This window comes from Monodelphis domestica, chromosome 3 (genome assembly GCF_027887165.1).
Source record: "Monodelphis domestica isolate mMonDom1 chromosome 3, mMonDom1.pri, whole genome shotgun sequence".
Classification (NCBI taxonomy): domain Eukaryota; kingdom Metazoa; phylum Chordata; class Mammalia; order Didelphimorphia; family Didelphidae; genus Monodelphis; species Monodelphis domestica.
The window spans coordinates 417,564,050-417,576,841 of NC_077229.1; the positions used below are offsets into that span (position 1 = coordinate 417,564,050).

A 12,792-nucleotide genomic window follows, 5' to 3' on the forward strand; every position below is an offset into this window, starting at 1 on the left:
AAAAACTTTTATAAGTTTCTCTACTAATAGTGTCATTTCTAAGATATATAAAGAACCAAATGAAATTTATAAGAACATGAGCAATTTTCCAATAGATAAGGAAGGGGTCAGAGGATAGAAATGGGCTTTTTCCAAAGGAGGAAATCCAAACTATCAGCAAACAAAATTTAAACGCAATAAATCATTAGTAAGTGAAATGCAAATTAAAGCAAGTCTGAGGTTCTACTTCAGACCCAGTGGATTAACAAATATGACAAAAATGGAATATGACAAATGTTGGAGGGGCTATAGAAAAACAGGCATATTAATGTACACTAGACAGAACTACAAACTAGTTCAACCATTCCAGAAAGCTATTGGAATTTGCTCATAACATCATTAATTGTACATATACTTTTGACCAAGCAACACAACTATTATAACCAGATCTAAAGACATCAAATATAAAAGAGATGCATATGCACAAATATATCTTTAGCAGCCCTTTTTGTTAAATATAAGGGGGTACCTATCAATTGAAGAGTAGCTGAACAAATTATGGAATATGAATGTAAATCATGCCTTAAGAAATAATGAAAAGAACAGACTCAAAGAAACCTAAGAAGACTGTATGAACTGATGCAGATGAGCTGCATTGATTATAACACCCACAGAGACCCTGTGACAAATACAAATACAAAAAGGCAAAGTTCTTTAAGAATTCAAAGTTCTATGGTGATATGAAATCAATTCCAACATTGTTCTAAACTGAGACTATAACTAATCAGAACTACTCATTCTTTGTTGGAATTCAATAAACAAAGGAGACCCACAATTTACAAAAAGAAACATTCATGAAGTTTGTATAACTTTTTATGTGTTTTAAGCATGTGATTAATATAAAATAAGAATTAAAGTTTAATGGATCCATACAAATTTATGATAATGTTTTTTTCTAACCCTTAACTACTTTCTTAGAATTGATGCTAAGAATTGGTTCTAAAGAAGAAGAGCAGTAAGGGCTAGGTAACTGGGGTTAAGTGACTTGCCCAGGATCAAATAGCTAGGAAGTGTCTGAGAACACATTTGAATCAAGGACCTCTCAACTCTAGGCCTCGCTCTCTATTCACTGAAATACCTAGGTGCCTCCAGAGTTATAACAGAATTCTGAGAAAGCTAAAGATCAAAATGGCCTAGATCCATTCATTACAAGTAAAAAACAAAATCATTTTTTTTTCTCATTCTATTCAAAGTTAAACAGTGGTTGACTTTTTTTTAACTTTCTGTTTCAACCAGTTGGGCTTCCTGGTATGACACAATTAAGAAATTCAAATAGACTCATTTAAAATAAAGAACTTTTATTTACTAAGAATTTTTAATTGAAGTACAGGTTACTATAGAAAAAAACTATAGAAAAAAAATGAAATGTAAATTAGATTGTTCCTTCAGTGGACCTAAAAGAAGTATGAAGTCTTTTCAGATAGTGAACCCTGATAACTTTTTATTGTGTTATTGTTTACAAATAATGCCCTTACCATTCCAACTTGGTCAACGGTCTCCTTAACTCTATCCAAAAGAATAGAAATGATTGCAGGATGAACAGCAGTAATAGATCCCAAAAGCTCTCGACCAACTTTTGAAAAAGTCTCTCTGGTAGAAAGGCTAACATAGGCTACCTAAAGAGAACAAAGATAGCATTTTGAATATTAGTCACTAGAACAAATGCACTTTAAAAGTATGTGATTTCAAAAAAAAGAAGAGATTATTCTACATCAACTTCTAGTTTGCAGCTTTATCCCTAGATTCCTGAAATTCAGTTATACAAACTATGTAACACCAGAGGGTTAGCACATACACTGTTCACCCCATGATGGTATAAAACATCCAACTAAGCAAAAGTATCCTAAATTTGCAAACAGGAGCAAAATTGCTTCAAATGGACTAAATAATATGTTAGAATTGAGAAAAGAAAGACAAGTTTTAACAATAAAAATTGAAATCTTGTAATGGAATTACAATTTGTAAAACAATATTCCTAGTTACAATATTATAAACTACAAATGCTTACTTATTAGTACATCTCTAGGAGCAAATTCATATTACTGATTCCACATTTCTTAAAATATCTTCTCTAACTAAGGTACTGTGTTAAGCACTGTAGGGAACACAAAGAGGAGTATAACATTTCCTTGCAATCAAGCATACAGTCTAGTAAGAATTAATATACACATAACAATTGTGGTGTTCTAAATACAGACTGCACAGTTTTTGCCCAAAATATGACTTGTGAAAAACCTGAATACAATCAATAAGAGTACTCGGTATCAAAGACACGGTGTAAACCTGACTGGTCTCCCAGCAGTGGCAAAAGCTTCACAATGTTTGCACATGTCCAAGCCTATCCTGGATATACCTGATACTCATAGAAGCCAAAACAAGTAGATCTCTCCAATTCTTAGCTTCTAAGCAAACTGCCAGTAATCCCTGCCCTTGTAAGTAAGGATCTCACTGTAAAATTCAATTTCCTTCCTTCCCCTTGTGTCCTTGAAGTTAGAGAAATCTTTAGGTAAGCAGTAACAGAACTACCCCTTCTGAGTCCCCCTCCCCAAAGAGTCTATACTTTGTTCTTAACTCAGACTCCATTTCCCATTTTTAAACTGAGAGACCTAGACGGCTGCTTGCTCAGAGCAGCCAATGTAGCTCTGGAAGCTCAATGCCACAAAGTAGTTTTTTTCTATACTAATCACAAAGGACTTAAAGGATAAATTAGGAGAAAGATTTTCTGGCCGCTATTTCATCCCTACCTGGCTCACCTCATAAATCTCCAGCACAATAACTTTTATGAAGTCTTCATCCACATTGGTCCTTCTTGCCTGAGCCATCTGAGCAAAAGTGGTAAGAAGGCAAATTTCTTCTGAGCTATTCATGGTAGAAATATAATTCTCAAAACTCACAAGATGTTCTGTGTCTGAAAATTCAAATCAGAGCAATTAAGGAGGAGAAAGGTAGAGGTTAACACAAATCATGTTAATTTTATTCGCCTATCCATTTGTCACTAAAAACAGCATAAAAATACACAGAACTTAGACAATTTGAAAAAAGCATAAACATTCTATGCTATAAAATGGCTCCCCGAATTTAAGGAAAGATCTATTGGATGTCCCATAAGCTCGATTCCAACTCCAAAACACAACTGTCTGGTTTTAGTACAAATATATTCATCTTTACAAAAGAGGGGAGAAAACTTCTTAAAAGTTTACCTGTAAACAGATATTTATTCAGAAAATTCAGCTCAAAAGCTGAAAATCTCAATCACAAATATGATATTATTTGTCATTGGTTTCTCAGAGGAAAAAATCCCTGTATATAGAGTACTTTATCTTGTCACCAGAGGGCAGTACATATATACAAGTATATGGAACACTGTTTTTGTTGGCCCACTAAAAATTCTTTCTAAGGATGGAGATCAGCAATTTGTCTATAATTTGTGTTCTTAGAGAGTTTTCATGGGCATTGAGAGACTAACATGTGTCAGACAAAGGGGTTATAAGCCAGATATTTCCAACTTTTAAGTCAGTCCTGTATCCACTATGCCATGCTTCTCTCACTACAATCCATTCAGAGGAAGCAACTCAATATAACAAAAATGTTTTGAACCACCATGTAGATATGACTATTCAGGCAAAAGATTCACTTTCCTTCCAATAGAACTTTTAGACTAATACAAGAACAAGACAAAGATTTTTCTTTTGTTCAATGCATCTAAATTCTCTTACTTGTAAGCATTCAATTTTATTAGATTTAAATGCTTTACTTTAAAAACATTCATATAGCCTTTATAAATCAATGATCTTTTCACTTAAGTAGCTTTATAATGGAACTAACCAAGAAACACTAATAGCATGAGAACTAACAATCTAACCTGCACCATTTCAGGGCACAAATCAAGGACTATTCACCTCACATTTTAAAGACTTTTCTAAAAAGCAAACAAATGAGAAAGAACTTACTCTATATCATCGGTTGACAACTATTGGAAATATTTTATATATTATAAAATTTATATTTTATATTATATATATATATATATATATATATATGGCATTAATTAAAAGAGATTAGTGCCTAAGTATAAAATGAGAGATACTGTCTCAGGGTCTTAGGTCCAGCTTAGAATTTGAAGCCATAGTTCCTTGTCAGAATTCTGAGATACTGATATGGTTTGGATTTTCCAACTGTCAAGAATCTCTGGAAGCTAACCTTCGCTCTGGAGGCTGGTGGTTTTCTGGCTCTCTGGGAATTTCCTTTGAAACCTTGGGAACACCAGATTGACAGCTTGGAATAGAGAAAATGAGTTTGGCAGTGACTGCAGAAGACTAACAAAGAGAAGAAAGAAGACCTTTTTCTTTTAATTCTGTGAGCCTTCAAAGTGAAGGCAAGGTTTTGAGGCCTACCTAGGCCGGGAAGCCCTCTCTGGCTGATCAGGCCAAACCCTGACTAGGCTGACATTGGAGTGGTGAACTAGAAGGATACTTGGAAACAGTACTTTAAGAATTATTTAGATTTATTTATGTGTGTGTGTGTGTGTGTGTGTGTGTGTGTGTGTGTGTGTATTAGGAATAGATTTATACAAATAGAAACTGGGTTTAGATAGAGATAAGAAGATAGAACAGATCTGGGAATAGCCAGAAGGAAGTGGTCTTTGTGAGAAGCCTTGAGTTGAGAATGGGTTCAAGTTTGTACCCTTTTAGCATTAGGGACCTTTCCTGTCAAATCTTTTACTTATTTTTATATCCTTTAACCTTAAAGCTTAACTTTAACTAAAACATACTGTTTCCAAACTATACCGAACACAACCTATAGTATACATAACAATTTTCAGTGACACAATGGCCTGCCCATTAGAGATAAAAGCATGAATGCAGCCAAGGAAGGGAGAGATCTAGAGATGAAATAGATTCAGCCCTACTGCTCTTCCTCTTCTCTCCATCATCTATCCATCTTATCTATCCAAGTGGCCTGAAAGGCTTTAGGGAACATATGCATAAGAGATCACAGATGATGGTTTCTCCAAAAAAGCCCAGTCTTGGAAGACAGGCTTCCCAAAAACAAGCATTTCTTCATTTTACTCTCTCCACTCACTTCAAGGACTGGGTAAGTAAAGACTTGGCACATCCCTGAGCCAGAATGTAGAACCAAATTTTAGTTCTTCATTAAAAAGGAAACAAAACCCACAGTGTTGAGGCAATCGCTATAACAAAAACCATCTTGTGATCTGATTATGCAATTTGTATATTTTCCAGATTTCAAGTGTTTTTAAGTATTTTTCTATACCCTGGAATTTTTGCCATAATGGACACCAGAAACAAAAGTACAAATAAAATCAATCTTATTATGTGTTAAAAGTCCTAGTAAGAGATTGAATCGTAGAAGTACCAAAATTAAAGGCAAAAGTGTGGTTTGAGAATTAATTACAAAATTGAATACTATTCCATAATCCAAATTATTATAGACAACTGAGGAATACAGCATCTGAATGTATTGTGCTGAAAAAAAATTTTTAAGGGAATCCAGGTAAGATACATAAAAGAAAAATCTCTTTCAAACAAATTAATTCATTCAACTTCCATTTAAAAAGTAACCTTCAATTGGGGAATGGCTGAACAAATTGTAGTATCCGTTGGTGATAGAATACTATTGTGCTAAAAGGAATGATGAACTGGAGGAATTCCATGGTTCTATGACAGGTCGGGTACAGAGAGTCCATTTAAATACTTGGGAATGCGTAGAGGAATTCCATGGGGACTGGAACAACCTCCAGGAAGTGATGCAGAGTGAGAGGAGCAGGAACCAGGAGAACATTGTACACAGAGACTGATACACTGTGGTACAATTGAATGTAATGGGCTTCTCTACTAGCATTAATGCAATGACCCAAGACAATTCTGAGGGACTTGTGAGAAAGATGCTATTCACATCCAGAGAAAGAACTGTGGGAGCAGAAACACAGAAGAAAAACATTTCCTTGAACACATGGTTCAATGAGAATATGATTGGGGGTGTAGACTCTAAATGATAATTCTAATGCAATTATTAATAATATAGTAATAAGTCTTGATCAATGATACATGTAAAACCCAGTTAAATTGCTCGTTGGCTATGGGAGGGGGGAGAGATAAAGGGAGGGAAAGAATACGAATCATGTACTCATGGAAAAATAGTCTTAATTTTTTTTAGGTGAAATAAAATAAAAAGTACCTACTAAGCTGAGTGCTTTTGAAGATCAGAAAATACCCCTGGGCATTAATGTACACATCTCAAAAGTGATTTGTAAAGGTAATTAAGATACAGTCTCTGACCTCATGCTGCTTAACCAAGATTCTTGATTAAATCTGGAATACAACTTGAGAAGTTCAAGTCACTTGATTTTAAAGAATAAAAATGCTAGTAAAAAAAACAATATATTAACAAAAGAACAAAAGCTGAGTGGATTATAAAGGGATATCCCATCATTTCAATGTGTCTATATAAACAAATTATCCTTCTCAACTTTCACACATATAAAAATGTTTTAAAATATTAGCATTAGAAAAAGTCATTTAATCCTTGACTGGGAGAGAGAGCCTTTTTGCTTCAATCTTATAAATGATGAAACTGAGTTAAGACAGATTTGAAATAATTACAATGTCTAATAACATTGGTGATGAGATGATGAGAATGATAATAGCTGACACTTATATAGTACTTTACAGTACTTTACTAAGATTGTAAATCATTACTAACTATTGTCCCTACAAGAGACTTACTTAATCCCATAGTCTGCATCATTTTCTCTATAAAATACTAGCTGTGATCAATACACTTTGCCTCTGATTGTTACCAGCTTCATTGGTTCTCCTGATATGTGTCATCCTTCTCCCCACTTCTCATTCTCATCACCCCTTTGGGACCCTCGAATGTTTATCAGGACCCCATAGACCCCTGACAGATGCCGCTCAATGTAAGCCACCCAGCTACACCCTGAGGAAATTAATTTTTAAAATTCCACATTCTACAAATGCTATAGATTTTGCAAACAGGGATGAGACAAATTTTGAGAGTATTTAATAATGTATTGCCTACCACAAAAAATTCTTACTTCAGTGATTAGAACCATATTTAGCATGAAAGAATAAATGTAGCTTTCTGTTTCACAACAGTTAAAGAGACAGAAAAATGTTAAGAAATTTAATCAAATTTTTAATTTAATTTAATCAAATACCATTGTTAAAAGGTGGGCACTAATCTGATTCCAGAGAAATCCAAAGAAAGGCAACAAGTCAGATTATACTGAGGGGAATAATAGTTTATGACAGTCACCACTATTTCACCCAGAAAAGCTACCACAAGAGAAAGGGGCAAAGGGTAGGTAATCCTTTGGAGTTATCACTGGATGCTATAAAGTGACTCGGAGAAAAATAAAACAAGTTAACCATCATCATTATATATAAAATACTTCCTATATCAAGACAAGGTAAAAAAGGAACCTAGCCCAAAGTACAAAAGAAGGGAAAATAAAAGAACAGGAAACAGAATAGGGAGAAAGAATGAAGTATATTGATTATAAAAATAGAAGTTAGAAAAACACTAGTGAAAAACTATGCTTATTTATCAAAATATTGTCTTCACTCAATAAATACCTATTGATTTATTTAAAGCAGGATACCAACTGGGACCGCACTTCAATTCCTACTCTAATGGCTTCATCATAGTGGTGGCCCTAGTTTCCAAAAGGTTTTGTCATTTCTGATAAACTGTAAAGTTTTCAAGTAGGTGCCTAGTGACAGACCACATGTCTAGTATCTTTCTAGACTCGATGTACTCATGACCAGGATAGTTAAATTACAGGGCTATTAATTTTTCAGCCACAACAATTCGAGAAATCCATTCTTCCATGTTCTTATTAACTTATAGATACAGCTGGCTTCTGCTTTAAAAGGAGGCACCCACAGATCTTTCAAGAACTGAAGTAAAATTTGAAGTAAGATGCTCACCAAAAAGCATGCTTCTGAAATTCACTGGTCTACAAGATTAATTTACTCAGCAGAATTCCCTTTTTTAAGATTTTTTTTAAGGATCCATACTATTTCAAAATCAAAGATTCATTTCAAAGATAATTCGGATCCCACCCAACCATCTGGCTTCCCAAATACTTCTCAGAAGCAAGTGATAAACTGAACTGAATAGGTGTTAAGGTGTAGCTTAAGTCTTTCTAGTTGACATTTACAGTACATATGGAGCATACTTAAGGTCCATTGATATCAAACCTTCAACAACAAAAGAGTAACTTGGACGGCTAGTTAGTGATTTCTTAGCAAAAAATACTTAATTCCTGGATTAATTTCACCACAAATGCAGAATTCCTTTGGAGGGATAATCCTTTAGAATATGATTTTATCTATATTTTCAAACCACCATTTATCAACATTTGGTTTATCAATACTCTTACTATTACTATTATTAATTTATACTATTCTATCAACAATGATACATGTATGACCCAGTGGAATTGCTTGTCAGCTCTGGGAGGGGAGAGGGAGAAGGGATGGGAAAAATCATGAATTATATAACCATGGAAAAATATTCTAAATAAATATTTAAAAATACTTGTGCTATCAAGTGATCCAGTCAAATCTAAATTTCAAATATCCAAGCTGGTTTCCAAAACCAAACTCAAAGAAAATAATGTAGATTTCATCACTGTTCCACGCAAACACATGGAGACATAAGTATTACACATACTTTTTGTTATTCCAGAAGGCAAAAGATTGGCATAATCAAAGAAAAAATAATTTTAACAGCATTTAACAGCATTAAGATGAAACTATTTCAAATGTTTCAAAAAAGGTTGGCCAGTTTAGATTTACCTTGAAGCTGGTACTTGCACTCATTAGGCTGGACTGTAGAAGAGAGCTTCTCCAAATTTTCATTCTCTGCATGGTGCATGAGGTAGAAGAGTTTCCAAAGCATCTGGACTGATAATGTTCCAAAGGGCATCTCTGACATAAAAAGCCAAATGCCCAACCTATTGTTTTTTAAGAAAAGCACAAAGTTTCAAATCTCACAGGAAAAAACCTTAGAAACACAATGAAAATTTCTTTTGTACATGTAAATACAAGATCATCCATCTTCTTATTAAGCTATAGATGAAGTTCCCTTCTGTATTAGAGAAAGCAGTCAAAGTTGAAGATTTTTTAAAAATCACTTTTAAAGACAGCACTAGGCCAGGAGCTCTTAAATCTTTCTTTGTAACATAGACTCCTTTGGCAATCTGATAAAGACTTGTAGACCCTTTCATTCCAAGGCTGTGTTTAAATGTATAAAGTAAAATATGTAGGATTACAAAGGAAACCAATTACATATACTGAAATACAGTTATCAATATTTTTTATAAGTTGACAGATACTAAGTTAAGAGCTCCTGCACTAGGCCACATCGCCTTTCATAGATTTTGAGCCAATTTAATCAACTAGCACTTCAAACCACAAGGCACCTATGGGAGCATATTACATATTATAAAAAATGAAAAGAAAGATGAAACAAAGTCTATGCCCTCCCATGCTGAGGGTGTGTCCCCACACAGAGAATCCTTGGTGGGCACTAAGGTGGCACAATTATTGGAAAGCTGGCCTGTGTCAGGAAGATACCGATTCAATAGACAGTTACTAGGTGTGAGGCCTTGAGCCCCAGTTTCCTTATCCATAAAATGAGGATTATAAAGTACCTAGCTCCCACAGGTTGTTGGGAAGATCAAATGAGATGATTATATACAGAGTCCTTCGCCAACTTTAACATGCTAGTTGTTATTATTATTAAATGTGCCATCTAGACCTGGAAACATTGTTGGGGGTAGTGTACTTCATTAAACTTTTTTTTAGGGGAAAGAGTCAAGAGTCAAGATGGTAATTAGACTGATGATTTTGTCAATGTGATCTCACTGTGTGGAAATTCCCTTCACCAACGTAGATTAGCCGCTCACCTCTAAAGTCCAATTTTAGACGGCTGCCTGGGAAGCCAAAAGGCCAGGCTCATCCCATACAGCTATTATATGTCAGAGCAAGACTCATATCCAGGTCTATTTGACTCCAAGGCTGAGCTCCTATTCACCATACCATGCTACCCCTATACAACAATTAATGTATTAATAATTATTTTCCTCTCCACCCCTCCCAAAAGCCTACATACCTTTTAGCTTTCAGCACATGCAGGACAGCTCTGAGAAACAGCTCATCAAATTCAATCTGGAGCTTCTCCACTGAATATGGCTGCATAACTGATCCATAGCCTTGGTTGTGGCTCACATATTGGGCCCAGTGGTCACTCACATAACAAAGTGTCATTCTGTAAAATGAATTAACCACTTTAATCCACTGATTCACTATTAGTTTATTGTATGACATAGTTGGCTTGAAGCATTTAGATTAAGAGGGGGTAAAAAAAGGTTACACTAAATCCAAACTGAGACATCCATTCACTATAAATATAAATCCTAGTTTCAATTTTAATAAATAATAATGTGGTTCATTTGAAGTAACAAGTGATTTATAACAATCATTACCATGAGAAGTGTTACATACATTCTTACTCTAGGAGCCACCATATTCTTAAATCACAGATAAAACCACAGGAAATTTAACCAGTCCCTAGCCCCATAGGAACCACCATCATAGGGTTCGTGTTTGGAAGTTAAAAAAGAAGAGAAGAGAGAAAAAGACAGAACTAAAGAAGCTACACTTTCCCCTTCCCATTTTCTCCAGCCACAAATTTAGTTTCAGAAAGAGCTTTTAATATCTTGGGCCTAGGAATAATTAAAACTACCAAACTAATTAACTAAGAAATAGTTTAATAAGGTTTCAGCTACAAACATTTATAATATTCCCATTAGGTACAAACAAAAGAAAAAGAATTAGTTTGATGAAGGATTACACAGATGAGAAGTCACAATCAAAATGATCATTGTTTTCAGTCTAGACAAGTTCAAATAAATAAGGGAATTTATTTACCTAATCATAAAACCAATTCGTTTCACAAATTGCCTATATCGTGCTCTATTGAAGGTTTCTAATCCAACAGCCAGAAGTTCCACTAATGAGTTGGCAAAGGCAAAAATTTTCATCATCTCTTGAGGTCTTGTTGTTTCAGGTAAATAATCACCTATTAATTAACAACAGAAAAGGTAGAATTAAAGAAAAGAAAATTATCAAAGATATGAGGGAAATTAATATTTAATTATTATCTACTAATAATATTTCTATGTGAAATCATTTTTCCTTTAGTCTCCCAAGATCAGACTAAAGCAGCCTAAGAGCTAAGGTTACTCTACTCACAGCCTAGTCTCCAGGTCCCAGACCCAACTCCCCCAGGTATCAAACTGGACCTGGGATCTTTTGTCTTTTAAGAATTTAAAAGGATTAATGGCATGGCTGATCAGTCAAGAGGAACTCTCACTTTGAAAGTACTCTGGGACTCAATCATGTAGCTAAGTGTATCAGCTTCTTCCTGGTTTAGGCAAAGACCCACATCCCCTATGATGAAGTAATGAAGGAGAAGTTGAGGTCATTAAGTCCACCTCCTCTTTCAAAATACCCACTAATGAGGACTACCCAAAGAGGTCCAAGGGACAAACTGTGAGGCCCCTCAGAAAGAGGACAAATTTCCCTTTAAAAGAGAAAGTTATAGTTCACTACAGGTCTTTTCCCTTAATAAGCTAGTGAAAGAATTATTCTTTGGTTAATGAGATTGCATGCCCTAATTATTAAACGATGTTATTTTCAGGAAAATGGCTTCATATTCTTTATTGGTTAAAATCTAGATGTTATAGGGACAATACAAAGTGCACAAAAGACAAATCCAGAGAGCATCTGACAGCTTGGGGATTGAACCAACATTCATGGGAAGACATTTGAGGTGTCCCAGAACACAAAATGAATCCAACTGGCAAATTCATCTCTGATGAAGTCAAGTAATCTGCCAATTCGCCAAATGAATAGAAAGAGGTGAAGGAAGTTATAGAAATGGTTGACAAAATGGGAAAGGAAACTATAGGAGAAAGAAAGGAAAGAAATGAAAATGATGACAGTGAAGATAATAATCTAAGAACACTGCCATAATACAGCTAACCATAATATAAGCTCAAAAAAGTCTTGCCAGGGACAGGAATCATGGGCCAAATTGAATTTTTTTTTCTTATGCTAAACATATTTAACACCAAGATACTCGCTTGCCTCTGTAAGGATGATATTAGAAAATAAGTATTGTTTTATTAGCTTAGGGATAAGAAGTAGAGTAGTTGGCTTGAGGAAAGAACTAGAGTTTGAAGCAGAGATGAGAGAGCGTGTTAATTTCAGATGTGACAGTTATAACCATTTTTCTATAACAATTACAGACACACAGAGACACACACTCTCAGAGACTCTCTCTCTCAGGGCTGGAGGAGGTAACATCTTTGCCTCTCTCTCTCTGTCTGAGGGAAAGACCTGAAGGAGCTCAGTGTTTTCCTTTCCCAACTTGGGAAACACTATTGAATATCTATCGTGGTTTTTATAAATTGTTTAACTCTGAGAAGACCAAAGAAAAACCTGGTCTTTGGTTAACAGACTCAGAGTCCTAACTTGATTTTTGTTGAGACTCAACCAGCTAGCCTTTGCTATTTTATAATTTGAAGGCGAAGTTAAGATTTATAAGGATAATCGCGGTAGTTTCTATTTAGATACTATAAATTTGGGTTAGTCACATTAGATAGGATTAGTGTAGCCTGTGAAACACAGGAGAAGT

At 34.8% G+C, this 12,792-nt stretch overlaps 1 protein-coding gene across 5 annotated transcripts in view; it reads right to left on the reverse strand.

Annotated features, from left to right (window-relative positions):
* The window catches only part of EPG5 (ectopic P-granules 5 autophagy tethering factor), a 171,946-nt gene that overhangs the window by 106,462 nt on the left and 52,692 nt on the right, over positions 1-12,792 (reverse strand). For 3 of the 5 annotated variants that reach the window (XM_056824380.1, XM_056824381.1, XM_056824378.1), the window contains exons 9-13: positions 11,022-11,172; positions 10,204-10,359; positions 8,886-9,043; positions 2,784-2,947; positions 1,515-1,655 (exon numbers count right to left, since the gene is read on the reverse strand). In XM_056824380.1, the coding sequence (XP_056680358.1) occupies positions 1,515-1,655; positions 2,784-2,947; positions 8,886-9,043; positions 10,204-10,359; positions 11,022-11,172 (770 nt within the window). The remainder of the gene's footprint in view (positions 1-1,514; positions 1,656-2,783; positions 2,948-8,885; positions 9,044-10,203; positions 10,360-11,021; positions 11,173-12,792) is intronic. The other 2 variants (XM_007486619.3, XM_056824379.1) reach the window with 1 other exon arrangement.